This window comes from Callionymus lyra, chromosome 13 (assembly GCF_982586985.1).
Source record: "Callionymus lyra chromosome 13, fCalLyr1.hap1.1, whole genome shotgun sequence".
NCBI classification, from domain to species: Eukaryota; Metazoa; Chordata; class Actinopteri; order Syngnathiformes; family Callionymidae; genus Callionymus; species Callionymus lyra.
The window spans coordinates 20,500,294-20,528,227 of NC_141830.1; the positions used below are offsets into that span (position 1 = coordinate 20,500,294).

At 35.4% G+C, this 27,934-nt stretch overlaps 1 protein-coding gene across 2 annotated transcripts; it reads left to right on the forward strand.

The window, feature by feature from the left end:
* Nucleotides 1-274: 274 nt before the first annotated feature.
* On the forward strand, nucleotides 275-27,918 carry mroh1 (maestro heat-like repeat family member 1). Of its 2 annotated transcripts, XM_087806560.1 has the most exons (45): nucleotides 275-413; nucleotides 1,134-1,234; nucleotides 1,303-1,448; nucleotides 3,341-3,472; nucleotides 3,544-3,706; nucleotides 3,808-3,906; nucleotides 4,037-4,188; nucleotides 6,940-7,080; nucleotides 7,772-7,864; nucleotides 9,034-9,112; nucleotides 10,077-10,190; nucleotides 10,266-10,339; nucleotides 10,402-10,524; nucleotides 11,280-11,387; nucleotides 11,503-11,647; nucleotides 11,748-11,788; nucleotides 12,137-12,278; nucleotides 12,384-12,436; nucleotides 13,103-13,210; nucleotides 13,960-14,079; nucleotides 14,251-14,373; nucleotides 14,463-14,609; nucleotides 15,221-15,247; nucleotides 15,858-15,980; nucleotides 16,056-16,135; nucleotides 17,019-17,160; nucleotides 17,240-17,335; nucleotides 18,025-18,129; nucleotides 18,193-18,328; nucleotides 18,419-18,531; nucleotides 19,552-19,704; nucleotides 19,785-19,841; nucleotides 19,912-20,009; nucleotides 20,078-20,237; nucleotides 22,019-22,188; nucleotides 22,258-22,395; nucleotides 22,483-22,597; nucleotides 23,683-23,829; nucleotides 23,886-23,952; nucleotides 24,020-24,141; nucleotides 24,906-25,055; nucleotides 25,126-25,260; nucleotides 26,055-26,157; nucleotides 26,248-26,313; nucleotides 26,380-27,918. In XM_087806560.1, exons 2-45 carry the CDS (start codon nucleotides 1,213-1,215, stop codon nucleotides 26,454-26,456), a joined length of 4,905 nt encoding a protein of 1,634 aa, XP_087662686.1. In that variant the 5' UTR covers nucleotides 275-413; nucleotides 1,134-1,212; the 3' UTR covers nucleotides 26,457-27,918. The 2 variants fall into 2 exon arrangements, with proteins under 2 accessions (XP_087662686.1, XP_087662687.1); XM_087806561.1 differs by lacking the exon at nucleotides 15,221-15,247.
* The last annotated feature ends 16 nt before the right edge of the window (nucleotides 27,919-27,934 follow it).

The window sequence follows — 27,934 nt, forward strand, 5'->3', positions numbered from 1 at the left end:
TATATAAGTTATAACATTTGATGTTGATATTTATTTCTTAAACATCTGAACCAGAAAGAGTCTCTTGGTCTCGTTTATTGTTTTGAGACACCGGGAGACCAATGATCCATGAACTCGAATACAAACTTTCTTAAGACACATGTGTTGTTGTTTATTGACTAAAGAAAAGTTGTTTTTAAAACATTTCTTCCGGGTGGTTAACGACCCCCCCCCCCTCCAGCCCGCGTCCCGCCTCCTCCGAGATGCGCTCGTGCTGAGCAGAAGCACGTGATCAGGCGTGTTTACACCTGCATTGACACACAAGAGACGCGGCAGCACGAACTCCGCTGCGTCTCTGAACCATCGCTTCATTCCCGCTGACATCTGACCAGTCGGTGCAGGACCAGCGAGTCACGGAGTCTCTCCTGGAACTGGTGAGTTTCTCTCTCCCGCTGAACCTCCGCTGAACACACCGCCGCTCTTCCGTAGCAGGTTAGCTTAGCTTAGCATGCAAACTCATAGCCTCGGAAATGTCCTCATTCTGTGGGAAAATGAAGGTTGACATTATTTTTCTTAAACAAGGAGTCACCTTTCCTGACATGTACGTTTCTTGAATCCGCTTAAAAACATTCGGTTCTTGTCTATATTTAAGAGGATAATAAGTTTTCTTTGCTCACCTGGAGCCCATCCTTCACCTGTTCAACTGGCGTGTCATGTTTTCCAAATGTTGAATCTCTACATGTAAATAATGGATTGTATTTGACCAGATTTAAATGGATTATACACCCGTATCTTTGTCTCCTCTTTTATTGTTGTCATCACTTTTTCATTTGATTTACAGTATATTAATTTTTTTTAATTTTTTTACGATGTCATTATAAAAAATGTTAATAGTAATAATAAGATAAAAATCCCTGTGTTGTGTTCATAAATCTGGCGATAAAAGTTAAATAATGTGTGGAGTTACATTACATTTTTCTGATATCTTTTGTTAATATTACATGTTTTGTATCCAATACCGACATGATAATGATCAATTCTCATGGAAACTGGCTCAAACTAGTTTTCACAAGCTGTGATTCAAATGTCTCTGTCCTTTAAAATTCCTCTGCTCACATGACCGACCGGTAATTGTGTTATTATATTGTCCTCAGATGCTAACAGGAGATTCCAACTATCTCCTGTTTGACTTGCTGCAGAGGTCCGACAGACACTCGTACGCGACGGTCCAGGATGGACGCCACAGACGTCGAGCGTGAGTCTCTCGGTTGATCTGTGTGACCAAAATATATCTGTATGTACCATTTGTTTCTTTGGAATCAGAGATCGCTCTGGCGCTCCTGGATGCTGCCAACGATAAAGACCATCAGGTCCAGGAACAGGTCAGGAAGTCGATGTTGACGCTGGGGAAACAACAGCCTGACCGAGTGTTGGCCATGTGTCAGGACTATCTTCTGAAGCATCCAAAGGTACTTCATGTTGTTCTTCTCATTATCACCTACTTTTAACACCTTCAACTACATTACATGCACATTACAGTTAACCATTATATTAACTACATTACACACACTACATTAAGTATGACACAAGTGTGAAGGACTATAAATTGGACAATGATAAATAAATACATGTTTAAATGTATAAATAACTAAAAACATTTGTGAATAAATATATCAGATATCAGATAGATATCAAAGTAAATAACTTTATATTCCTATTGAATGATTCTGTATAAAATACATATATATAACTCAACCTTTATTTATTTGTACATTTTAATTATTTATGTTATTTCATCCTTTTTTTATTCATGTATAAGTTTTGCAATGTAATCAAATCAACTACGACTGCCTCTGTTATTATCATACTCATAGACATAGACACAGTCATATATCAATTACTTTGGATAATCCTGGGAAGATTGTATGTAAGTAAGTAAGTAAGTAAGTAATATTTATTTATATAGCGCTTTTCGAGACCAGGGTCACAAAGCGCTTAAACAATCAAAACAATACTCAAAAAAGTACATGCTTTAAAGATCAAGATAATACTGAGAACAACACAGGAGTTCGAGAAATTCAAGGAAAAGCCTGAACAAATAGAAACGTCTTAAGATGTTTCTTAAAGGAGTCAGTAGACTCCATCAAGCGCAAAGAGAGAGGAAGATCGTTCCAAAGCTTAGGAGCAACAGCCTGAAAAGATTTCTCTCCTCTGGTCCTGAGCCGTGGAACCATAAGTAGATTTTGATCCACAGACCTCTGAGCCCGAGCTGGGGTGTAAGGCTGGATCAGATCAGTGATGTAAGGAGGAGCCTGACCATGAATAGATCTGAAAGTAAGAACCAGAATTTTAAAGTTGATCCTGAAAGAAACTGGAAGCCAGTGAAGAGTTTTAAGGATCGGAGAAATGTGAGTTCTTCTACTTGAGCGGGTCAGAATTCTCGCTGCAGATGCAATGTGTATTTCATGCCATCGCCATTTACGATGATTTATAAAAAAACAGTAGAAAAAAAGAGTGAACAAAAATAAATAAAAGTTGAACTAACTAAATATATAAACAAGTAAATGTACAATTAATTAAAGTCGAACTACAGTATATGAAAAAATACATTTATATATAAACAGGTATTCTTCCTTGGCTTAAAATTAAAGAAGGTATTTATATATTTCAATATCATATTAATTAAAAGCAGGACAAATGTAGCATCAGCGATTTTACTACTTATATTTTCAGGTCACATGATCTTCTGCTCCTATAAAACCCATTTGAATTAGTTAAACTCTGAAGGTGTACAGTTTAACATAATGTTTTGTGGCTGATGCTCTGCGAAGATGTAGCGCTTATGCAAGATTTAAAAAATATAATAGTATATTTATGAATATATTTTTTCATTTTTGTTTTTTAATACAAACCATTTTACCTTCATCGATCTTAAGGTTTTGTCCGTCATGGTTATTATCACTAAGGATAGGATCTAAAATAAAATCTATCATGTTTTATGGTAAGAAGTTGATAATAGTGTTAATATAGCTGCTTGATTATAAACTGATAATAAGCAGCTGATAAAAACTAAATATTATAGACCTTAATTATTAAATATTGCAATTACAATTAAGACAAATCCATATTTTTGATGTAGTTGATTGAGTCGAGATTATTTAAAGTTTTACAACAAATGCATGAGTCAATGTGAGTGATGATGTCATAGCCCAGGATCTTGTGATAATCACTTGATGTTGACACTGAGGTCAAATGTCAGGACAGATCAGTGTTGAAATCAACGTGATTTGACACTTTTTAATAAATTTCCCCTCAAGGATTCTAAAATTTTGTCCTTCCACTTTGTTTCCTCATCTTCTAGTTGGTTGTCAATCACCGCGTTGTCATTCTACGAACTATTGAATTGATCGTGGATTGCCGGATTGAGTCGATAAGTTACGACAGAATCAAGAACATCATCTCACTGGCTTCAGATGAGATGACGCGGTCAAAGGTAATACATTGAGGTAGTAAAACAAGCATTTTAACCTAACAGTAACTCATTTCCTCTTCCTTTGGTAACAGGAAGTCATCCCGGACTGGCAGCAGGCGGCCAGTAACATCCTGGTAGCTGTCGGCAACAAGCACATCAATGACATAATGGAGGAGATCCTGAGCAAGTTCCAACCTGGAATCTTGCCTCACTTCTTTGTGGTCCAGACACTTGCCAATCTGTCCGACTCAAATGGTACGACATGTCTTTAAAAAAGTTGAGAATAATTGCACAATGATTCTATCACTAATGTACTACCAAAGTGTGTGATTTAAATGTATGTTATTTCTCCATAGTTTATGGCATGGTGCCATTCCTGAATGCTATTCTTGGCACCATGTTGCCAATGCTCAACATGGCCAAGCAGGACAACCTGAAGTGGGTTTTCTCTTTTGGTAAGAAAAATATTTTTCATAACAGGTTATAGATGGGTAGATGTATAGTACTATGGAAAACTCTTTTGGAAAATTATCTATTTTTAATGATTGTTAATGTCTGACTTTTCTTTCCTTCACATGCTTCCAGCCTTGTGTCACTTCAGCGAGAGCATACAGGAGTATCTGGCCAACTTGGACAAGGCTCCTGATCCGACTGTCCGCAAAGACACATTCTCTGGGGAATTCTGTGCAGCGTTTGACATCCTTTTCAACAGCTGGTTACAGAGCAGGGAGTCAAAGGTATCGTGTAATGTTTCTACTTACTTTGCTTTATTTTATTCTGACTATTAATAAAAGCAGCTTGAAAACCGTTTATAGGTCTGTAGTAGGATTTCTTTAAGAGTCTGTTGATACGATATGTAATATGATACTGGGATATATAGTCCTCTAGGAACAAGGATGTATTTGTAGTATTGTCGAGTACTTGACCTTGGTGTTGTGATACTGTAGTTACAAGTATATATGTGTAGTATTGTAGAGTACTTGACTCTGGTGTTGTGATACTGTAGTAACAAGTATATATGTGTAGTATTGTCGAGTACTTGACTCTGGTGTTGTGATACTGTAGTAACAAGGATATATGTGTAGTATTGTCGAGTACTTGACTCTGGTGTTGCAGAATTTACAGACCACATGACTCTTGACAAAGCTTTCATTTTTTTCAAACCAAAATATGTCCAAACATCGGCTTTAAAAGCTGCTGGAATCACTGTATCCTCTTGTCCTGAGTCATTGCTGGGATATAGTGGGATTTTGTTGTTCCTTTAGCTGCGTAAGACATAATGACTATTCAATTTTTTTTAAATAGTTACCTTTTTTGTACACAGTTAAATATAAAATATGAAAGAACTAAAGAATCAAGAATCGTAAAATCAGCTATATTTAAGTGTATCCATGTTTTCTTACAACCTAACCTATTGTTGGAGGAATAGTATTTCCAAGCTCTACACAGTGTTGTCACAATCATTCCAGTGTTGTAAACAAGGTTATTCTGTGAGTGCTGAAGAAGAAAGCAGTTTCTATAGTTTTGCTGCTCCAGAACAAGGGTCTTAAACTTGCTGCCCGTTGGCTATTTGTGACATGTGAGATGATATTCTGTGACCCTCCATTTATTGTTCAGTTTTTATGAGGGAAGGCCGAGGAAGAGACACCTTTATGTTCAACGTCTGATTTAAAAAGTTGAAGTAATAAAGCATCCTATTGGATGCACCGATCTGATCCTGGTATCTGTCCGATTAAGCCTTTTCAAAGTTGGATCCGGTACCGATGAAGAAGGTCCGATCCAAGGGTTCCAATCAAGGCAAATGTATTTCTATGTTGGTGTCGACGTTTGTGGAGCAGCTGCTGCTAACGGTAGCGACTCACAGAAGAGGCTCTTCAGGGTGGATGTGTGCGGATGTTTGGAGGAGGGGAAGTCACGCCACAGCATTCAACACTAACTCAATCAAGCATCTAAAGAAGCACCACGCTTGAGAAAAGCTTCCATCCGACACATCAAGTTGCTAAAATTGAGTAGTCTTAAATACTTAGAATCGTCTGCCCTCCCGTGAATATGTTATCTTAATAACATGAATATCGTAGCGTTCCTCACTGATGAGGCAATGAAGCCGTGTCTAATTTATTATTTTACCATTTATAAATTGATAGACAGGCCACAGTCGACAACAAACGCGCTGTTGTGTCTCGCACTGCTACACAACAACACACTTCCTTCAACCTCGGTCAGTCTCATGATGCCTTCACTGACCTAAGGATTGACCTGAACTTAATCTGACGTCACCGTAACCCGTAACTATAGAAATGTGTTGTATTGTCAATACGTATATATATACTGTTTACATATTTATATATACATATATCTATAGATATATAGATATCTTTAGATGAATATAGATATATGTGTATATGCTGTATGTATACATGTATAGTAAGTGTTAATTTGATTTTGTTCTGGAATGTTTTACCTTTTATCCTTGTTTGCACCATGTTCGTCACAAACTTTTGTTTTTTCTTCTATGTCCTCGAAATGCTGTCCAACATGACCAGTGTTTACTCACAGCAGGGCAACTACGTTTATAAGTTACAATTCTGACCCTCTCTAGTAGAAGAACTCACATTTCTCCTATCCTTAAAACTCTTCACTGGCTGCCAGTTTCTTCCATCAGTGATCTGATCCAGCCTTACAGCCCAGTTCGGGCTCTGAGGTCTGTGGATCAGAATCTACTGATTGTTCCTGAACATTCATTCATGAAACATCTTAAGACATTTTTATCTGTTAGTCTTATGTGTCTTGGCCTTTTAAAGTGTGTATTTTAACTGTGTATTGTTTTTGATTGTTAAAGCGCTTTGTGACCCTGGTCTAGAAAGATCTTTACAAATAACCTTTACTTTACTTACTGTACTCTGCTGGTATCAGATTGGTATCGGGTAATACTCCAACCCCAGATATCAGTATTCGGGCCACAAAACTTGGATTGGTGAATCCCTACATCAAATTTCATTATTTATATAACTAATTATATTTTAAAGATGTAGAAATGATACACACAATTAGATAAAAATGCTTCACAAAAATATGTAAAACAACAAAATATGAATCGAGAACCTTCAGCCCAGTCTCTACGAGAATTGACCTCTGGTGACCCCCAGCTGGTTGGATTTGAGACCCCTGTTCCAGAAGAAAGCTGTGATCGATTGATTGATAAAAAGATTTGCCTTTTTATTTTAAGACATTGATCTCACAGCGAGGTCACTCCTTGAGACGTATCTAGTGCCTGCGGCTGTGATTGTGTTGGTGAATTCAAACCGGAAATGTTATTGATTTTACATTGTTTTGACTCTGAAGTTTTTTGTTTTGTTTTGCTAGTATCTTACAGTTTCAAGTTATTTTTATTCTAATGTCCATAAAATGTATTTGTTGTTTTCTTGAAGTCCTTTGTTTAAATGATATATCACATCACTATTTCTGTCTCCTGACGTCTTGTTGTTCAGTTGAGGCTCACGGTTGCTGAAGCAGTGGCTTCCATGAGTCACCTGATGGCCAACGACAAACTTGAGGAGCAGATCCCAAAACTGCTGCCCGCCATGCTCTCTCTGTACAAGAAGAACAACGAGCACCATGTCATCAGCAAGGTGTGTATTTGCTGCAAATGTTCATAAACCAAATGTACAAAATGAGTTGAGCAGAAACTGTTGAAGTGAGTGTTTTTGTTAACTATTATCAAAAATAATGACCTGGTTATTACACTTTTTAATTACATAAATAAGAAATAAGGAGAAGAAATGAGTAGTTGACATAGTTAACATGTTTGATAAAACGGTTTCTTTTTTGTCAATAAAGTACGCCTGTCTCTGGTTGAACAGGAAGAGATGTTGTAGTTTAATCCTGAAAAGATTAAAAGTTTATAAAAGTTAATTAGCCCCGCTGCCAAAATACAACACAACTAATCAAATTATGGCCATTTTAAATAATGTGTATAAAAATAAAAACGTATTTTGATTGGTACATGGAAGAATTAAAGTTTCCACTGTCAATGAATTCCCTAAAGAACGTTTGAAGAGACTGAAGTAAAAGTTTAAAAATGAGTTGTGAAAGACAGTTTATTAATCTCACAGCGGGGAATTGACATTAGTTTATTGATTTTTTTTTTTATGGATGAGCTTAAAGTGTAACAATTTTACAGTAAATTCTATCGTTTTTGATTCTTTGCTCTTTTTTTTTTCTGCCTACGACTTATAATTGTTCAGCATATTTTAAATTGAGTTACCAAGTACTTTGTGCTATAACGACTGACATGTTTTCTCTTTTGCTCAACATATGTAGAGTCTTTGCCAAGTTCTAGACGCTTGTGTCAACATGGGCAGCAGAGTCCTGGAGACACAGTTGGACACGCTGCTGTTTGTTCTTCACCAACAGGTACAAATTAACATGCAGTCCTGAGACGAGGCTCTTATGTTTTAATGTCTTATTTGTTTTCCATTAATCCTCACAATTACCTTGTACTTCTGAAGCTACTTAATCAGCTGTAGAAATGTAAACCCTACTGTGATTGATTAGATATAGTTTGCAGTATATATTGTGTTTAAGTTTTGCAAATGTACCTCAAACCTGCTCTTGTGCATTATTCTCACAAGGTTGAAGTCAAGTGATAGTCAGTCAGTTCTCACGTGTTTGAAATGGTGAGTCATCAGGCCTGACGCCAAAACCATTGCAACATCAAGGCAGCAAAATAAAACTAGAAACAGCTGTTTTGGTGTATTTAGTTTAAACAATTTGAAATCACAATCTCTTAAATGATCAACAGATTAAGAAAAAAAAGATTACCCTAATGCGAGCTCCTCATCATTTTTTGCACTGGATTGGTTTACTGTTGACGTGTTATATTCACTTACTGATCAGCAGGTAAAAACGGTTAAAATAGATCATATAGAGTTTTACTTTTTCTCATTTATTCACTAGTTTACATGTTTCTTTTATGGGTAAACTCGACCGTAATGAGTGTCTTGACATATCAAGAGTCACAGACTCTACCATCTTTTTTCAAAATAAAATGCATTTCAAACATAAATAATCAATAGATAATAAATCCATTTTATTGTCATTAAACTTGACAACAATTGTCTTGTCAAGTGTCAACCACTAATGTAACTTTAGAGAAAATTCTTTTTTTTTTCAAAACCTCTCGGACAGTAATAATCCATGGAACAAAAAAAATATATAAATGTTTTTTCTTTTTTCTATGCAACCTGATGACAAAAGCTAAATTGCCTCAAGGTTGTTGGGATTGGGGACCACTGCTCCAACGCAGAAGAAAATAATTAAAAATATATGTTTTTTCTATACCCTGTCCGTACAAAAATGGATGCGTACATGGCCAGATGTTAAAAACAAATTCACTTTCAGTTCCTCTTTCGATTTAAAAAAAAAAAAAAGAAAAAAGAAAAAAATCACTAGAAAACAGAATTCACTGACTTAAGATTTATTTTGAAACAATAATAATTTAAATTCAACTTAAAAATACATATTTTTGAATGATGTTCTTTAATAAAAGTGATTCATGTGTATTTCCCTCTCATCTCTGCCAGGTGTCTGCCTCTGTGGACTATAGCAACCCTCCTACTATCAAGAACCACAATGAAGTGCTTCGCTGCTTCAGTCTTTTAGGTAGAAAATAACATTTTTATCTACTTTTAACTCTTGCAGTTTGGTTTTCCTCACGCACTGTGCTAACACCAGACATGGATTTTCATAAACATACTAAACATTTTCCCTTTAGGCTCATATTTAGCATGACTGTCCATCAGTCAATGACCAAACTGTCTCAATCCCTCATCAGACTCTTATCTTAAGGACGAGTGAAAAAAAACCTAGAGAATTAAAACAAAAATAATTATCAATCCATTATCAATTAACCATTTTTTAGGGCTTTAAAATGAAAGTTTAAACTTCGCCTCCAGGGCCACACACGTACGTAAGATGTTTACATTCCAATATTGAAATAAGTACATTGAATACATTATTTTTAAATTGACTTATCTTTAAATATGTATTTAGAAAGTGTATTTCCTTTTTTTTTTTTTATGGCAGACTGAGGTTCCATAGACAGACACAACAACAGACATACAACACGTACAATAAAATAGAATGTGAAACTACTCTTGATGTAAAGCTGACACACACATCTATACATTATGTTTGAGGTGTTGAGACGCAAATTAATAAAAATGTTATTTGCAAGTAAGATTTTTATTTTGTCATCATAAACAATCTGTCATTTTTAATCAAGTTTTTAATGTAGGTTTTTGTCCTTAAAGTGAAGAAAACTGTATTAATTCTCTTGCTAAAAGTAAGTAGAATGATATAATAACAAGTAGAACACTAAAGTGCGACAAGGAAGTGTAACTTTTCCACTGCTCTTCTTAAAACAAACTGTTTTTCTGTCAATTCTCCCGTCTGGCTCATTCTGTAAAGTCACAAGACTGTAATGGGATTAGCATTAGCATGTCCGCCTCTGTGTGCTTCAAGGATAATTCGATTTACTGTGAACATTCCTCCGCTCTTCTGTCGCACTCTTGGTTTTTAACATGTCAACATGATCTCACCACTTGTTCTGTCCGATCATGTCCAGCCAACGTCTTCCCCGACCGAGTGGTCATGTTTGTTCTTCAGCGTCTGGAGAACAGTAATGAGCGGAGCAGGATGGGCTCGCTGGCCGTGCTGCGTCACCTCATCAACTCTACCCGTGAGTGACGGACTGGTCGCACGATTGTCAAAAATAATGACTTGGTTATTACACTTTATTTTCCTGTGTTTGAAGCTTCTATGATGGAGTGTAAAAAGTTGCTGATTCTCGCAAGCATCCGACAACCGATGGCCGACCATAGCAACAAGGTAAAAGAAACACCTGAACATTTAGAGCAGCATCAAGGTCATGACCTCTTGATTGATTGCAGGTCAAGAAGCGTCTGGTTCAAGTCATCAGTGCGATGGCTCATCACGGTTACCTGGAGCTGGAGGGAGGAGAGTTGCTGGTTCGATTTCTTGTTCAAAACTGTGCCTTGCCTGATTCCTATCAGGTATGAATTTATATTTATTTACGAAATTTGTTTTTTAAACGTTCTTCACTCCTTTCATTGCTGTTATTGTCTTGTATGGAAGTAAATCAGTGCCATTGTAATATCTAATTATTATTTTTTTTCAAACATTTTAAATGTTTGTTTTTTAATAATATAGATTCAATAGCAATATCTTTATAATAATTTGTATATTAAAAGTTAAATGATAATAATTAAAATATGTTTTAATTTGTTACTTTTAATATATATATATATATATATACATATATACTGTATATATATATTTAAATAGTGGCACTATTAACATATTGAATTTGAAATGTTACATACAAAAATATTAATTTAAGGAAATATTGAATCAAAATGTTTTATTGAAAATAAAATATTAAACTAATATTAAAATATCAATATTAAACTGAAAATCATATTTTATCCAAATATTAAAAAAACATTTCAACCCTTTAATATAAAATTGTTGAATTTAATTATTTAAAAAAGACATTTAATTCAAAAATAACCCATAACAATTTAATAAAAGCGTTTTAAGTTTCAACATTCATTGTTAAATTCATTCAATATTCTGAGGATACTGGTACAGATTTAATTTTGAGCTCCAACGATGAGATCCCGAATAAAAGTTGGTGAACGTGTCAATCCAGTTAATTTAGAATTGTGCACACAAATGTCGCTTTAACTAAATAACTCCTATCTTATCTAATTTTAACATTAGTTTTTATTGTTTGTGTTTGTCTCAGCGAGGCCAGAAGCCCACGGATCCTGAGGAAGTTACAAACGAGTCGTTGCGGACGATGTGTGACAACACTCTTCACCTGCTGACCACGACAGTCGGACGTCTCGCTGATGTATGTCGTGTATTATCGTTGGCCATCTTTAAAGTTTACATGCCTCTGCTTTTTAATGATTGTTTTTTAGAAGCTAAGACAAAAGTCTGACTCTTCGTTGTGTTGTGTTGTGTAGGTGTTGTGGCCCAAGCTGCTGTTCTACCTGACCCCCCCACAGTTCAGCAATGCAACCACACCCCTGTGTAAAAGTCTCATCTTCCTGGGCAGCAAGAAAAGAGAGAATCAGGATCCAAGCTTCAAAATAGACTTTTCTCAGGAAGGTAGGAGTTTATTTTTAACTTTTTGTTATTGACCTAAATTCAAAGGATTTACTGTGACCCCATGTTTTGTATAATGTATAATTGTTGTGTTTTCATATAGTGAACCTTCCTTCGCCTCAGACGCTCATGATCAAACTACTGGTATGTTTAACTTTAATATGGGTAAAACTATTTCATAGAATTACTGCAGTGTTGCATGATCAGCACAAAAATTAAGAAATAAGAGAAACTATCAAAAATGTAGAATTACAATGAAATTGAACAACCATTGTGTAATTGTATTGTAATTAATGAATACATTATATCATAGTTTATATTATATATATTGTATATATATTATATTATGTGTGTGTGTTTTAGATGGATGGATAAATGGAACGAACTATTGATTCCTCTGTACAATTTCTTTAGAAGATAAATTTTCACAGTAAAAATGAATATTATGGCGAAATAAAGACATCAATTAAAATAAAGTTTGTTGTTCTGTAGGTCAATGCAGCATTTCCCTTCAACAGCCGCGGCCACGGAGCTCCATCCCTCTCACTCCTCGGCATCCTCAGTGTCAATATTCACCCCAACACGGAATGTCTCTGGGAAAAAGAGATTCCAACTCTGGTGTCAATATTGGAAGGTATTTGTGTTTGGGTTCAAACTTCTCTCGTTTGATTGAAAGATTAGGTGTTTTTTTTGCTGAATTAAAATGATTGATGTAAAAGTTCTAACCTCTTGTTTTCAGATTCAAATGCAGAGAACTTTGACAAGAAATGTTGGAATGAAAGTTTGTTGAAGGTAAATTATTGACCAAACTGGATCAATACTAAGCCTAAGAACATATTTTCATTAAAGTGATGGTTCACCTTATATTCAAACTTCACTCATTTTCTACTCACCCTCAGCCGACTAATGTTGGATTATTTTCAGAGTAATCTGTTTTTTTAAAGTTATAGACAAAAATGTTTGTTCATTTTAATGTAGCGACTGGAGCTCTGTTGTCTTCGTCTTCATCTCTGTCCAGACACTTAAAACATCCAAATGCCTCCCGTAAAACAAATGTCTCTGTGGTATCCCTTGTGTTTTCTCCGGGTCAAGGTGAACAACCTACACTACTGCATATCCGTACAACACAAGGGATACCACAAAAATGTTTGTTTTCATGCCTTTGGGTCATCTTGACCCTGACATAACACAAAGGTTAATAAAACATTTAATGGGACAAATGTCAAGTTTCAACATTTAAAATGTTAAATTCAACCATTGAATATTCGGATGACACTGATAAACTTCTGAACACCCTCAAAACACACTTGTCACAGAACAGTGCCATTAATCTGCAGTATAATAGAAAATAACTTTCGATCAAAGGGGAAGTGCTCCTTGTTCATACTGCTTTGCTGGAAACGTTTGATTCGCCGTCAAAGAGAAATGATAAACTGCTGCGGTCATGGTCTGTTGCAGTTCCTGTCAAAAACGGTGGCGAAGTTTGATGATGACAAATGGTCCTGTCATTTGGCAGCTGAAGCCATAAGATACCTCTCAACCTACAACAACGCTTTGGAGGAGAAGGTGAGTCCACGATTCATGACCACATACAGAGAGGATAGAATATTATCAATTAAGATCAACTAATGTCTTTATTTAAGTTTGAAGTGTGACTTAAATAGATGTGTGACTCTATTGCATTATCAGTGTGTGTTTGTAGAAAACTCTCTTTTCATTAAAATATTTACATGAGAAAGTTATCTTAAGCTCCGCCCACTGAGAACACTTTGTTTTTCTGGAGATTAAATCTTGTTGACCATAACCACACCCACTCTGCTGTGATTGGTCAAGCATTGAGGTTTGTCACCTCGCATCATCAATCTCGTTGTATAAACAAAGCGGGGTGTTATTACATCTGGCTGGAGGAGGAGTGAAGCCATTATTACGTCATAATGGACTCTCGTAACCTCTTGTTCGTCCAGATTTCAGAGCAACTTTATAAAGTAATAGGTTGAAAACATGGTCATGATGAGGAACTTACATTTACTTCATGTGATTTTATTATTGTTATAACCTTTTTTTTTTCTTTTTTTTCTTTACTCGCATCATTCTAACTTACTTTGTCATCTGCACTCTGGATAATTTGTCTCCCTCCCTGTCTTTAAAAAAAGTTACTTTCTCTAGTTACTATTTACTTAAACAAATAATTTCAAAAGTAACTCAGTTACTTTAAGTTAATTGTTACTTTTAAAGAAAATTACCCAACACTTATATTCACCAAGAATGAGACCCTAAAGCTGTTTTAACTGCATTATTATTTGTCTGTATTGCAGAGTTTCCTGTATCAGTGCATCGGTGTGACTCTGCAGCAATGTTTCAACAAAGAGGTCGTGAAGAAACAGCTGCAGGATGTTCTTCTCGCAGCACGACACAATCATGCCGTTGAAAGAGAGGTACGCGTTCACTGATGATTGTTTGGGTTTGATTTTGAACTTATTGTTTGTTTTTAATTCAACATTTGTGATAGAAATATATGAAGTGTTGTTTATTTATCGTAGCATAATCACTGTAAACAAGTGCACGCAGGACAATAGTTGTAAATTAAATCTGTGTGTTGTGATCAGGGTGTTGCTCTGGGCATCGGGTATTGTGCCAACAGCCACTTGGAGGGAACTTTGGCCAAGCTTGACGAGTTTGGAAAGTCGGATGCGTTGAAGAAATCCCAAAGCATCTTCAACTTGCTGAAGGTACGAGGAAAAGTAAAATCAAACGAAAGGTTGATATAACTTGTATATCATCCTAATGAGGATCGGCTGAATATATTTTCTTTCTTCAGGATCGAAATGAGGTCGAGATCGAGAAGGTGAAAAGCACTTTGATCCTCTGTTATGGTCAAGTGGCCCTAAATGCACCACCAGAGAAGATCATTCATCGTATTGACGACGACATCCTGCGCTGCATTAGCAAGCATTTCAACACCAAGGTAACGCTTTTAAGATAAGTTAATCATTTGCCCTTCATTATCCACAAAGATGCATTTCATTGTATCAGTGCCAACAACATTTTTAAAGGAAGACAATTGACCAATTAAAAAACTTTAAATTTAGAATATTTATTTTTGGGGATTATTGGAACTAGAATATGACATTTTTGTTTTCAATATGATATACAGATTTAAAAAAATATTTATACAAATACAATTGTGCTCACTGTCACATTAATGAAACTGTATATAGTAATATTAAAATGTAGGATGTGGAAATTTTATTTAATATTTTGGTTGGCAACATCAAGATTAAAATGGTGAAATGATTCTTCAAAGTCATTTGTTGTCCAAATAGTGAATGATCAAGTCGCCGTCTATTTTTTTTCACACACTTAGTCAGTCATAATTAGCTTTCTTTGAAATGTATGTTATTTAAATAACCTATTTATTTGAAATGTGATTCAAGTTTCTGTTAAACACATCGATTAAACATTATTTGACAACTTCAAGTTAAAGCGTATTTATTTATACTTTTTTACTCAACACTAAATCAGCACTTGTTATGTTCTTACCTGAGCTTATGACCTCATGACCTCTACTTCACACAGGTTCTGGGCATTAAAGTAGAGACTAAGGTATTGTCACAAGAAGCAGGGTCTTTCCCCCACTTTTTGTACTGGTTTGAGAACTTTACTGTTTTCAACGCGTCTGCTTAACGGCCTTAATAAATCTCTGCTGATTCTTTCTCTCTCTCGTGCAACCTTTTAGGGATTTGGGATCTTTTTTTGTATTATTGAATCAAACTTCAATGAGATGCTGCACCACAAAATATTCCTGTCTTGTTGTAACACTAAACATGATTCTGATACACATCAATCTATTGTTTTTACTTTATAAATCATTAAATCCTTTTCTTGCTGAATCTCTTTCTTTTAAAGTGCTGCATTTGGTTTGTTCTGTCGTTTGGTCTAATCACTAATTTTAATTAATTTGCTTGAATTCATTTCAAGCAAATTAATTAATTCGTATTCTTCTGATTTTTATTCTCAGAAATCCCCCTTTTGATCTGGTTCATGGGTTGTGTGTTTGTCGTTGCTTAATCAATGAAACTGGTTTGCTTGTTAGTATTTCTACCAGGAATGTGCAGCATTCTCATGATTCTGCTGCTTTTCTTGGCTTCTTCTTTTTTTAAAAAACATTTTCCTTATGAAAGCTTTTCTTTTTCTGCCTTCGTCTGACGTGTAGGACCTGACCATGAAACTCAGCCTCATCCAAAGCATTGGTTTCATCGCCAAAGCCATCAGCGAGTGTGTGAAGAAACAAGGCTACATCTTCTCTCGGAAGCAGGAGCTCGTCAACGTCATGCTGGTGAGTTGACGGCACTTTTTAAAACGTTGCTCTTCTCGTGTGACGTGTGATGTCCTTCTTGTCTCATGTGCTCAGGATTTTATCAAAGGAGAGTCCACGGATGCCCTGAGGACTCCAGTGCGCCACCTTGTGATGAACACCTGTGCTAATCTGATGTATCCTTGACATATTTCAAACAGTTTCTACTTCCTTTTTGTACTTTTTGGCCTGATTCGACTGTAAAGACAAAAATTCACCAAAAGGTTTTTTTTGTAACTACTCCCTTGTTTTCTCCGTCTCATTCCAAGGAAGGTTTCAAACTAATTTAGAGTTATTTAGCTCAAACATTAATCAAGTTACAGCCTTCAAAAGTCTAATGTCCTCTGACATTTTTGTCCTTTTTTTTTGTTCTCGGCAGCCTCAGCGTCATTTTTCATGATCTCTAGCAACCTTTTAAATCCATACAAGCATGTTATAGGAACAAAACGATTTTTAGACTCACTTATTCTTGTTTTGGTGCCTCTTGATTATCAAAGTTTCGTCTAAAAATTGCAGAAACTATTTCCTAGACATATTGCGCACTCTTGTGGCAGTCGCGAGAGCTGCAAAATATTCAGTTTTTCACTTCAAATTCGACCAGATAATGACCATGTCGTGGATAATTTTAGTGCCGTTATGTTTGAGTTTGCATCATTCAAAGGCCAATGATAAAAGCGTCAATTCAGTTGTCAATTTAAAATATTTAGAGCTCCTGTTTTTTTGTTGCCCAAACATTTATCTAATTTGTTTACCCTTTATTATCTTTTAAAACACAGATAGAATATCATATTTGATTATAACCTGGCTTATATAACCATCAAGCTTTGTCTGATTTTAGATGCACATTCATGTTCACTAAAATGTTCTCTTAACAGAATAAGCTCTTCAATCCTCTCAACTTGTTCCATAAAATTATTGCTTTTTTAAAAAATGTTCATTATTTGAACCTCTCTGCTTATGTTGGTTACTGGGATGCTTTCAAGCCCTTCTGCTATTTGAACTTGACCTTCAGTACGTCAGGCCTCTAGACCCGGCTTTGAATGAGAACGAAAGATTCAATCTACTGAAGGTGTGTCTGGACAGCGTGTACAGTTTGCCGCCCGACACACACACCCCGGAGAAAACCAAAGACGAGGACACGCTGGATCCTAAGCAGAGAAAAGTGAGATCAAAGCAGACGATCCTTCATCTTTTCCTCGTTGGTTTGTGATTCTTAAAATGTAACATATAAACATTTGCAGGCTTTGTACAGAGACACAATGATTTCACTACATCGATTGCTCAAGAGTGTTCTGGACCGAGATCCCACGCCTGACGGCTTACAGAGCGTCTTCAAGGTGAATCCTGTCAAGTTTTCACACACAAATATATTGTGATGTATATATTTGTCAGGAGATCGTATGTAATTAAAACTTTTTTTTTTAATAATTTTTTATCATAGTCATTTTATGGTTTACAATTATTATTTAAATATTCACAGCCATTTGACAAATAAAATAACTTGAACTTGAACTTCTAATTTTATGGCCGCTAGATGGCAGCGATTTACGCCACTTAAAGGATTAAATCCACGACAAGAGGATGCACTTGACTCTATTAGCTTTAAAAAGCTAATGTTTGGACATATTTTGTTTTCTAAACAAATGAAAGCAGTTAGTATTTCGTCAGGAGTCATGTGGTCTGTAAATTCTACAACACCAGAGTCAAGTACTGGCCAATACTACACATATACTGTATACTTGTTGCTACAGTATCACAACACCAATGTCAAGTACTGGACAAAACTACATATATATACTTGTTACTACACTGTCACAACACCAGAGTCAAGTACTCGACAATACTACACATATATACTTGTTACTACAGTATCACAACACCAGAGTCAAGTATTCCACAATACTACACATATATCCTTGTTACTACACTATCACTATATATCGTATAATCGGATTGTATTCAACAATAGTCGCGTGTATAACAGTGTCGGTGGATACTAAGTTGTCTCCGATATTCTTGTCTGCAGCATGTGGAGCCGTGGTTGAGCTCGGGACAAGATCACGAGCGGGAAAGATCAATGACGGCCACTGCTCAGATGCTGAGCTACTACCTGGATAATCTCTCTGTCAAGGTAGAGACGAGGAAACCATGACGATTGGACCAGTGATGAATATGTTTTTTTTTCTCTGGTCAGAACATGGTGTCGTTCCACAATCTTGGAGCTCTGCTCGGTCGACTGTCGCCTCGCGTCGCTGACCCCAACCCTGAGGTGCGAGCTGCTGCGGTGGACTGTATCTACACATTGCTTTACATACAGTTGAGATATGAAGGTACCTGAAACACTTTAGACCCATGTATTGATTTGTTTGTGATTTTAAAAAACGTATAATCTGAGCTGAATCTGTGATTATGTAACGCAGGATTTGCCCTTGACTACAAGGATGAAGCCGTTGATGGTCTCCTGCAGCTTAAAAACCAACTGGAAACTCCTGACCACTCCATTCTTTTCAAGACCTGCTCTGACCTCACCAAGGTGAGCAAACTAACCACTACAATTCATAGGTTTATGGTTCTAACATAAACCTGCAATGAAAAGGAACCAAAATGTACCACAGTTTTGGTAATAATACACAACACAATAATACACTTTCTCAATGTTAAAGTTTCCTGTTGATCTTCTAATACCTCTTATCTTCACAATTTATTTTTCATCCAATGATTGATTTCATTTACTGTATATTGTAATACAACCTTAATTCATGTCATCAGAAACTCATACACGTTGAAATAACTTTCTACTGTCCATAATTTTTATGATGTATTTGTACATTATACCTTAAACATGTTTCTATTGGTCATACTTAGTCAAGCCATGACGGTGGTAAGTATTTTAGTGTCATCAGACTATTGAATGGGTTGGAAATGTTGTTGCTTCTTTTTTTTTTCTTCAATAATTGAATTCAACAATGTTTTTCATTGAAACATATAAAATATATTTTTCAATATTTTATAAAACGAACTTTTTTATTCATAGTTTGAAATTCTTAATCCAATAATTCCTTCTCTTTTTTTTCCTGAATTCCTTTTTTTAATTTGTAGTCTTTAAATGATTGGCTGAAAGTTTGATCAAGTAGTTTTGTACAGCAGTATATCAACATTTTATATTTAATTTAAAGGACTACATTTTAAAAGAAGTTTCATTTATAAACTTTTTTTTATTATTAGAATAAGAATATCAAACTCTTTGTGTAAAAAATAAATAAATTCCTTCCTAAAAAATTACATTGAAATGATTAAGAAAAAGAAAATCAATCTTTCGATATACAAATGATTAAATTAAGTTATTTAAACAAATACAGAATTCAATTTAAATGAATTAATTCATGATGAAACTGATATACTGCCATAAAGAAAGCTCATGTATTGTCAGCACATTTCCATCTTTCATTCTAACGGATACATTCATCATGTTGTATAGATTATGATAAAACTTGACCATTACGTAAATAAATGTAAAAACTAATGGAGAATAAACTTGTGAATCCTTCTTCAGGTGATGAGTAAGCGTCTGCCTCAGATGCAGCTGTCAACGTTGGTGTTCATGTTGTTTGAAGGACTGATCGACAGCCAGACCAACTGTTGCAGAGCTTCCTCCGTCGTCCTGAACACCCTGCTGAAGAGCAGAGGGGGCGGACTTCAAGAGATGGTACCGTGAAAGTTCTCACGAGACACTGTTAAACTTTGGACCTTATTTTTGGTTGTGAGAAACTCTTGTGTTCATCTCAGGTGACGGAGATGCTGGAAGTGCTTCACGTGCGCTTACAGAACACCACTGACGAGCAGGTGTGTAACGACAAACATTTTGAACATTATTTCTTTGATTTAATTTTGTCTCATACTAACCTTCGTAAAGGTCAGAGTGGCGGTGGGAAAGACTGTCCTGATTCTGGCTTCCCAGCATCTTCAAACTGTCTTTGACACACTCGTGAACCAACCTCTTCCGTTCGACAGGTAAACACTCGAACAAGAAAGTCTCCGTTCCGTCCCGTCTCACTTTATTTGACGCTGTGTTTGTTTAGCTGGATCTGTGAGATGTGGATGGCGTTGGGAGCAGACCCCATCATGGCCAATCAGGTCTTTGAGATGGTGATGGAGAAGATGGTCATCATGGCACCCTACGTGGACCGAGAGTCGATGATGAGGGCGTCGGTGAAGGTGGCTACGAGCCAGCCGCTCGCTGTGAGTCTGTCCCTGCTAACCAGCAACATTAGCTTTCACTGAGGGTGACCATATTCTGGATCTCAAACAAAGAGAAAACTTCTTTGTGGAGTTCTCCTGAAGTCTTGAGGTGTTTCTAATTTGGTTAAACTTGTATGAACTACAACTTGTATTTTACTTGTCTGAATTACCGTATTTTCGGGACTATAAGTCACAGTTTTTTTCATAGTTTGGCCGGGGGTGCGACTTATACTCTGGAGCGACTTATGTGTGAAATTATTAACACATTATAACCGGTATATCATTTCACATGTTATTTTCACACTAAACCGCAAGAGGGCGCTTTAGGCCTGTGTTGATAATTTCAGAAGAGGAAGCGCCGCATCTTCTACCTTGGGAGTTAGCGGAGTTGTTTAAAAGTGACACAGAGGATGAAGATTTCATTGGATTTGAGTTATTTGGAGTTACACGGATGGTTTGGTAAACTTCTTAGCATGTTATTTATGCTATAGTTATCTTAATGACTCTTAATATGTTATGTTAACATACCAAGCACGTTCTCAGTTGTGTCATGTAATGTAAGCATACCGTAAAATTATTCAGCCTGTTGTTGCCTCTATTCTATTTTTATTTTAAATTGCCTTTTAAGATGACATGTCTGTTCTTGGTGTTGAAATTTATCAAATAAATTTCCCACAAAAATGCGACTTATACTCCAGTGCGACTTATATATGTTTTTTCCTTCTTTATTATGCATTTTATGGCTGGTGCGATTTGTACTCCGGAGCGACTTATAGTCCGGAAAATACGGTACTAAAAAAGACCCTTATCCAGGACTTTTTACAGATCACATGACTCTTGAGGAAGTCGAAACTGCTTTCATGTGTTTTGAAACCAAAATATGTACAAACATCAGCTTTAAAATCTGCTGGAGTCCACTGTATCCTCTCGTCCTCAGTCATCCCCGGGATATCGCAGGATTTCATTCTTCCTATAACTGCGGAGCACATAACTGCTGTCATCTAGTGGCCAGAAGTTTAATTTCAACACAAACATGAACAACCCCGGTGAATATTTGCAGGATAATTGTAAATAAAAAATGAATTCATTCATTAAATGAATTGAATTATTTAATTAAAAAAACACTTAACTGTAACTAAGGTAAACACTACAAAATGATATTAACCCAAAAACATAACAATGCTGTCAAATACTGATGAAGTGTTGTAAAGAAAAGTGATGTATCACCGTATCAGGTAAAATAAAAAAAACAACACAAACTAAATAAAAAAAACAAATATCAACTATAGTCATAAAATAATGTCTCTTATTAAGGCTACCGGAAAAAATATACATGATGCTTTAAAACGGAATTGAAGTTTAATGTTTATTTTTCTATTAATCAATATATTTCTTTATATTTGTAGAAAAGTTCTCACCGTGATCAGCGTCTGGGCTTTAAAGTGACGATATTGTATCAAAATATCCATTAAAACTATCTTAAGATGCATATGCAGTATAAGAAGTAATTACAGTTGGGTAAGTACATAGAAAGGTCACTAACTTTGCCTCCACCAGTCAAAAAAGTTTCTCATAGAGTTCCATCAATTCTCAATAGTTTTAAACATTATGAAAATTGATGCATAATGATGCAACTATTACGTTTTAAATAATAATGTGTGCAGGTTTGACCTGAACTGCCCTGTGGTCATAATTAAAAAGTTCTCCCTGAATTAATCCACTGTTGTCCTGACACGATAATTCAGACACCGACAGGTAAATTGCCGCTTCTCCGTCCGCAGATGACCTGTGGTGTGAAAGAGCTGCTGCTCAACGGTCAGTGTCAGGAGTCGGCGGTCAGTCAGTTCCCGCGTCTCTTCTCCTGCCTCACCGTCCGTCTGGCGGCCAGCATCGGAGTCTCGCCTCCGAAGGATCCCGCCACCAAACAGTCGATCCCTATTCACATAGCGGGGTGGGAGGACGTTCATTCTCCTGATAATGTTTGTGTGGCACCATCTCACTTGCTCCTCCACATGTTCAGGGTCGCAGCCGACGCCCTCAGGATCCTGCTGGCACGAGCCCAACTGGACGAGGTGATGAAACGGCTGGACGAGGGAAATGCATGGGAGGCCATGAAGGAACCGAAAACACACGTCACCGGAGTTACACAACTGGCTCGGTGTGTAGATTATAATCTCTTCCTCACTTGAACCAAAGCACCAGAGTGATGGTTGTAAAATCTAAAGCACGTCTGTTGACTCGTCAGGGCCATGGCCAAGCATGCTGGTCCCAGGCTGCCGGCTATTGTGGAGTGTTTGTGTCCGTCCTTGAACAACATCTATCAGTGTCAGAGGATCACTGTGACGGCTTTCTTCTCTGAGGTGAGTAATAGAAGTGAAGCAGGTTCACATTTTTACGACTGTTTGAGTTTTTAATGCTGACTTGGAAAGTTTTCTCTTTAATCCTAATTTAGTGTGTGTATTGTCTAGAATATGTTAATACAGTATGTAGGTACAGGGTCAGCAATACAATATATAGTGATATATTATGATACTGCAGTAACAAGTATATATTTGTAGTATTGTCGAGTACTTGTGTTGCAGAATTTCGTCGTAACTTCTTTAATTTGTTTTGAAACCAAAATATGTCCAAACATCATCTTTAAAAGCTGCTGAAGTCCAATGTATCCTCTCGTCCTCAGTTGTCGCTGGTCTCGTGGGATTAAATGGTTCCTTTAGCTGTGGAGGACGTGATATCTGCTGCCAGGAACTTTAATTACAACACAAAAATTAGCAAACACCCTGAATATTTGTTGGTTGTAAATAAACTAAAATAATCTAATTATTTTATTTTGAAACCCCTTTATTAAACTGTAAGGTTTTGAATAACTAAGTTAAAATATATAAAATGAAATCAATAGCTGCTGTCACAGTTGATGCAGTTTAGTGAAAAAAATATTCAACATATCTATATTTTCTGATACTCCAAGTCTTCAGAAACATTGCAGGTAAAGTAAAAACAAAACAAACGAAAGCAAAAACAGGTTATATTTAAATAACTGAAGAAAATACTGTAATCAAACTGTCAACTACTCGTTAAAAAGTGGAATCAATATAAATTAATTGGTTTTGTTTGTTACTAAATGCGTTTTCTTTTTATGAATTTCTCTAAACTGCCTGAGGCTCATCAAGGGGGTGATAAAGGAGACAATCCAATAATTGTTTGTAGGATTTCAAACGTGTTGTTTCCAGTTAGAAAACCTGTGTTTAAATGCCCTTGTTTTCAGGTATAAATGGTTAAAGAAGAATGAAACATGTTGTTAAACCATTAAAATTCTCACGAGATGGGACAAGAGGAGGTAAAAAGCTAATTTAATCTCTCGCTGCTGATGTTTTTGTAATTTGTCGTCATATGTAGCTTTTTAAAAATGGGAGTGAAATGATGGTTTTATGTCTTTTAATTCCAGCTTCTGAGCCATCATGTGGTGACGGAGCTGCTGCTGATGGACACGCTGATGAACAACATGATGGAGAGAATATCTGATCCCTGCTGCACCGTTCGGATGCTGGCGGTGCGAGGGCTCGGCAACATTGCTCTGGGCTCACCTGAGAAGGTGAGTCTACCGTTGTATCACAATCAACCACGAGTTTAAATCCTTCTGGTCTTCAGGTGAACAAATATGCCAAAGAGCTTCTCGCAGCCATGAGCTCAGGGATGGAGGAGAAAGATGACCCTGGTACTTTGTTCTACATTCGTTGTTGATTAGTTTGAAGACATTTTAACATTTGTTTGATCTTCCGCAGGTAAACTGATCACTCTCGAGGCCATGTCGGGTTTATCTAAAGTCCTCGTCCACCTGGACAAACAGAACGTCCATTTGTTGGTCGTCTACATCTTCATGAAGATCAAGCCGTTTTTGGAAAGCGTTAGTATCAATTATTTACTTTATTTTCTCTTCTGAATCCACAAAGTAGATCAATTATATACTTTATTTTCTTAAAGTATATCAATATATACAGTATATAAGGATATTGAAATGTGGAAATTAACTAAATTAAATAACATTTTAAGCTAGATTTTTCTTTTCACCTGAAATCATGGCGTTTTGATTATTAAATGTACAAATTATTGAGTTAAATTATTCAAAAAATATTTTTATCAGTGTGAAATTTTGCTTGTGTTTTTAATTGAACAAAATAATAAAAACATTTCTTATAAAAAAAAATCTTAGTTTAAAATACTTATTACAATAACTCTAAAATACATCTATTCATTAACATCTAATAATCTTTTACATTATATATTAAAATGCTTGTGTAAATAAACATTTCTTTAGATTGTTTATTTACACAATACACAATTATCCCAACATTTTAATATTTAATTTAAAAAAGGCCTACGAATTAGGAAATATTGAATTTAATTTTTAATTAAAGGGTTTAGAATATCAAACTCTTATTTATTTTTTTATTAATTAATTTAGTTTCTGAACAAATATTTCTAATTTGATTATAAAAAATAAATTCAACCCTTTTAGTATAAACATGATTGAAATAAATGCCTCAACATTTCAAAGTTTCTTCTAACTTTTTAAATGTTAAACTTGTTCAACATGGGATGTCACTGATTCAATTCTATACATCGAAGACTTTAATTCTAGTTTTAAGTTTGTGAAACTCCTGCTTCCAGGACAACGATGAGATCCGCTGCGCTTCCATCCACCTGATGGGAAACCTCTCCAAGTTTGGCTCCGGAGAGCCCGTCTTCAAAGACCAGATCCACAACGTCCTGGTCAGCCTGTTGTTGCATCTGTGTGACCCCAACCCACAGGTGGTCAAGGTAGGACCGACAATCCTCTCTCCACTCCTCACATCTTTCACCGCGGAGGTTCATCTTCTCTTGCGTCCAGGCCTGCAAGTTCGCCATGCGTGTGTGTGCGCCTGTGGTGGGATCCGAGCAGATCACGGCCATGTTCCAGAACCACCTGCACGAAGACAAGAGCCTGCACTACGGAGAGTTCATCAACGACCTCACCAAGTACCTGGTACGAGACCAGATCATCCACGTGTCGTTTGACACATCTAGAAACATGAGCATGACTTTGACTCGTTTCTATGGCAACAAAACCAATTCATCATTTATATGTTTGTATATTAGTATCATCAGAATATTAATGGTTGAATTTCATAACTCAAATATTGAAACTTTTTGTTCTTTTATAATTTAAATATTTCTTTTTAGAATTAAAATTTTTCTTTTATAATTTAAATATTTCATTTTAGAATTAAAATATTTCAATTTAGAATTTGAATGTTTCTTTTAGAATTTAAATATTTCATTTTAGAAATGAAATGTTTCATTTTAGAATTTAAGTGTTTCATTTTAGAATTTAAATGTTTCCTTTAGAATTTAAATATTTCATTTTAGAAATTAAGTGTCTCTTGAAGATTTTAATTCAGTCCTTTGTTTATTAAAAGGTTGAATTTGTATATCATTTTTAATAATTAAATGATTATTTTTTTAAATTACTATTTAACACACTTTGATATTTAAATTCTTATTATTAAAAAAAAAGAGTTATAAAATCAATATGTTTAATTCCTTTTAAATTGTATATACAAATGTAATGTTTCCAACATTTTATTTAAAATGTTACATTAACAAACATTTGTAAAACAAAACCATTTTTATTTCAAATCAAAAAATAATTGTAACTTTCTTTTTTAAATACTATTATTTTTAAGGAACAATAATAATGAAAAAAAAAGAAAAAAAATGTAAAAAAAAAATCAATGTAGAATTCATTATAAAAAAAATTGAAGTGAATGCCATCAACAGATCCAGGACTTCCCGAACATGCTCAACTTCTACCACATCTCAGTCGTGCAGTTCTTCAAGAGCAACTGGTCTGAGGTCAGAGCAGGAGCCGCCATGTTCATAGGTACGACCCCTCAGCCTCTCACACCAGATCCCATCTGGTCACGTCGGTTCTTCGAGCGAAATATTGAATCTTTTCTCTGCGATGATGCAGGATTTCTCCTGGGGAACCTTCAGCAGGAGCACTTCTCTCATCTCAACATGGCCACCATCACTAAAGGTGACGGAGCTTCTTGTCGCTTCGACTGTAATGAAACCACTTCTCTGACGTCTTGTCTGGTTGCAGGGCTGGTGATGCTGCTCCAAGATCCTGACCCTGTGGTGAGAGTGAAGGCTGCCGAGGCCATGGGATATTTCCACTGACTCAAGTTAGTGCCACACATGTGATCAACGTGTCCAGTCATTTATGTGCACTTAAGAAGTCAGAGCCGTAGATTTATTTATGACGTAGACGATCTTCACACATTGTGCTCGAGGTGAACCAACGAGAACTTTGAAAAAAGTGTTAATCCACAGAAGTCTGTAAAGATACATGAGGAGGAATTGACTTTTGAATTTCAAATCATGTTTAAAAAAATAATCTTATGTTAATATATCAGTGACATCAGCAGATTGAATTAATTTAACAGTTTCAAATGTTGTTTTGAATGATAATCTTAAATTATTTCTATATTGAAAGGTTGATTTTTGTTTTAATACAATAGTTTAATTCAAAGGTTTAATTAGTTTTTATTGAATAATTAAATTACATAAAAAATATATACTGAATGGTTTAATTTAACTTTGAAAGATTGAAATATTTTCTAAATTAGTTATTTCTTTAAATATTTTTATTTTTCAATAATTCCAAAATACATTTTCTAAACTTCAAACGTCTATTAAAACATGTTTTTTTTTTCAACAATTGGAGTAGAAAGTTAGCTTAAGAAAATATTGCATTTTTATTTAATTTAATTATTTAAAAAATACAACTTTTCCATATAGAAATCATTTAACTGATTTATGCAAATAAATTTAAATCGTTAACTAAATAAATATAAAATAAAAATAAATAGTATTTATTAGTAGTAAAAAAATCAAAGTATTTTTGACGTCTCAAATGTTACAATAATTCAATAATCTGATGCCACTGATTTACTTGTAAATGCTTCACGTGTATATAAGTTAAAGTTACTTTATAGTCAAGTTTTCCATCCTTTATTGAAATTCAATTGTACGGAATAATTGTGTAAAAATGACTGTATAGTTAGTATGTAGTGAAGAATTGAAAAATGAAGAGAATGTTTTTAAAAATGGGCCAAAATGTCACTTTTTCCTATGAAACTACCTCGGTGGTTAATTTGAAATAACGTGATGGAATAAATGATAAACTTCATGAAACTAAAATAAGTCAAAGTTTAGCTTCGACCAACATGTTCACAACATTCTCAAGATCAGGTTTTTTATGTTTGTTAGTGTTTTCAAATCAAATTGTCACGAGTGCCAAACTTTCCATGATCTTGTTCCACTGGTTCAGGTCGTGTTGTTCTGCTCTGGGTTCGGTGTTTTCTTATTCCTGCAGCACTTTCTGGCGTCACAAAGAGTTTCACTGACGGTTCATCGCCTTTATATGTTTTTCCGTTGAACACTAAACATACGTTGAATATCTCTAATAAATACAAATCTATATTTATTGTTCAGGAGACCATAAGCAGGGACTTGTTTTAACTTGAATGTTGTGTTTAGCAAATCAACCATTGATTCATTTGATCGGGTCTGAAGGATTGTAACGGTTCAGAAATGCAAAGAAATGAATGAATAAAAAGAAAACTTAAAAAAACAACAACTACTGAACCTTTGAT

Coding starts and splice junctions, on each gene's coding strand:
- mroh1 (XM_087806560.1), top strand. CDS start 1,213: ATGGACGCCACAGACGTCGAGC. Junction 1,235..1,302: donor GGACGCCACAGACGTCGAGC/GTGAGTCTCTCG, acceptor CTTTGGAATCAG/AGATCGCTCTGGCGCTCCTG. Junction 11,789..12,136: donor CGCTCATGATCAAACTACTG/GTATGTTTAACT, acceptor GTTGTTCTGTAG/GTCAATGCAGCATTTCCCTT.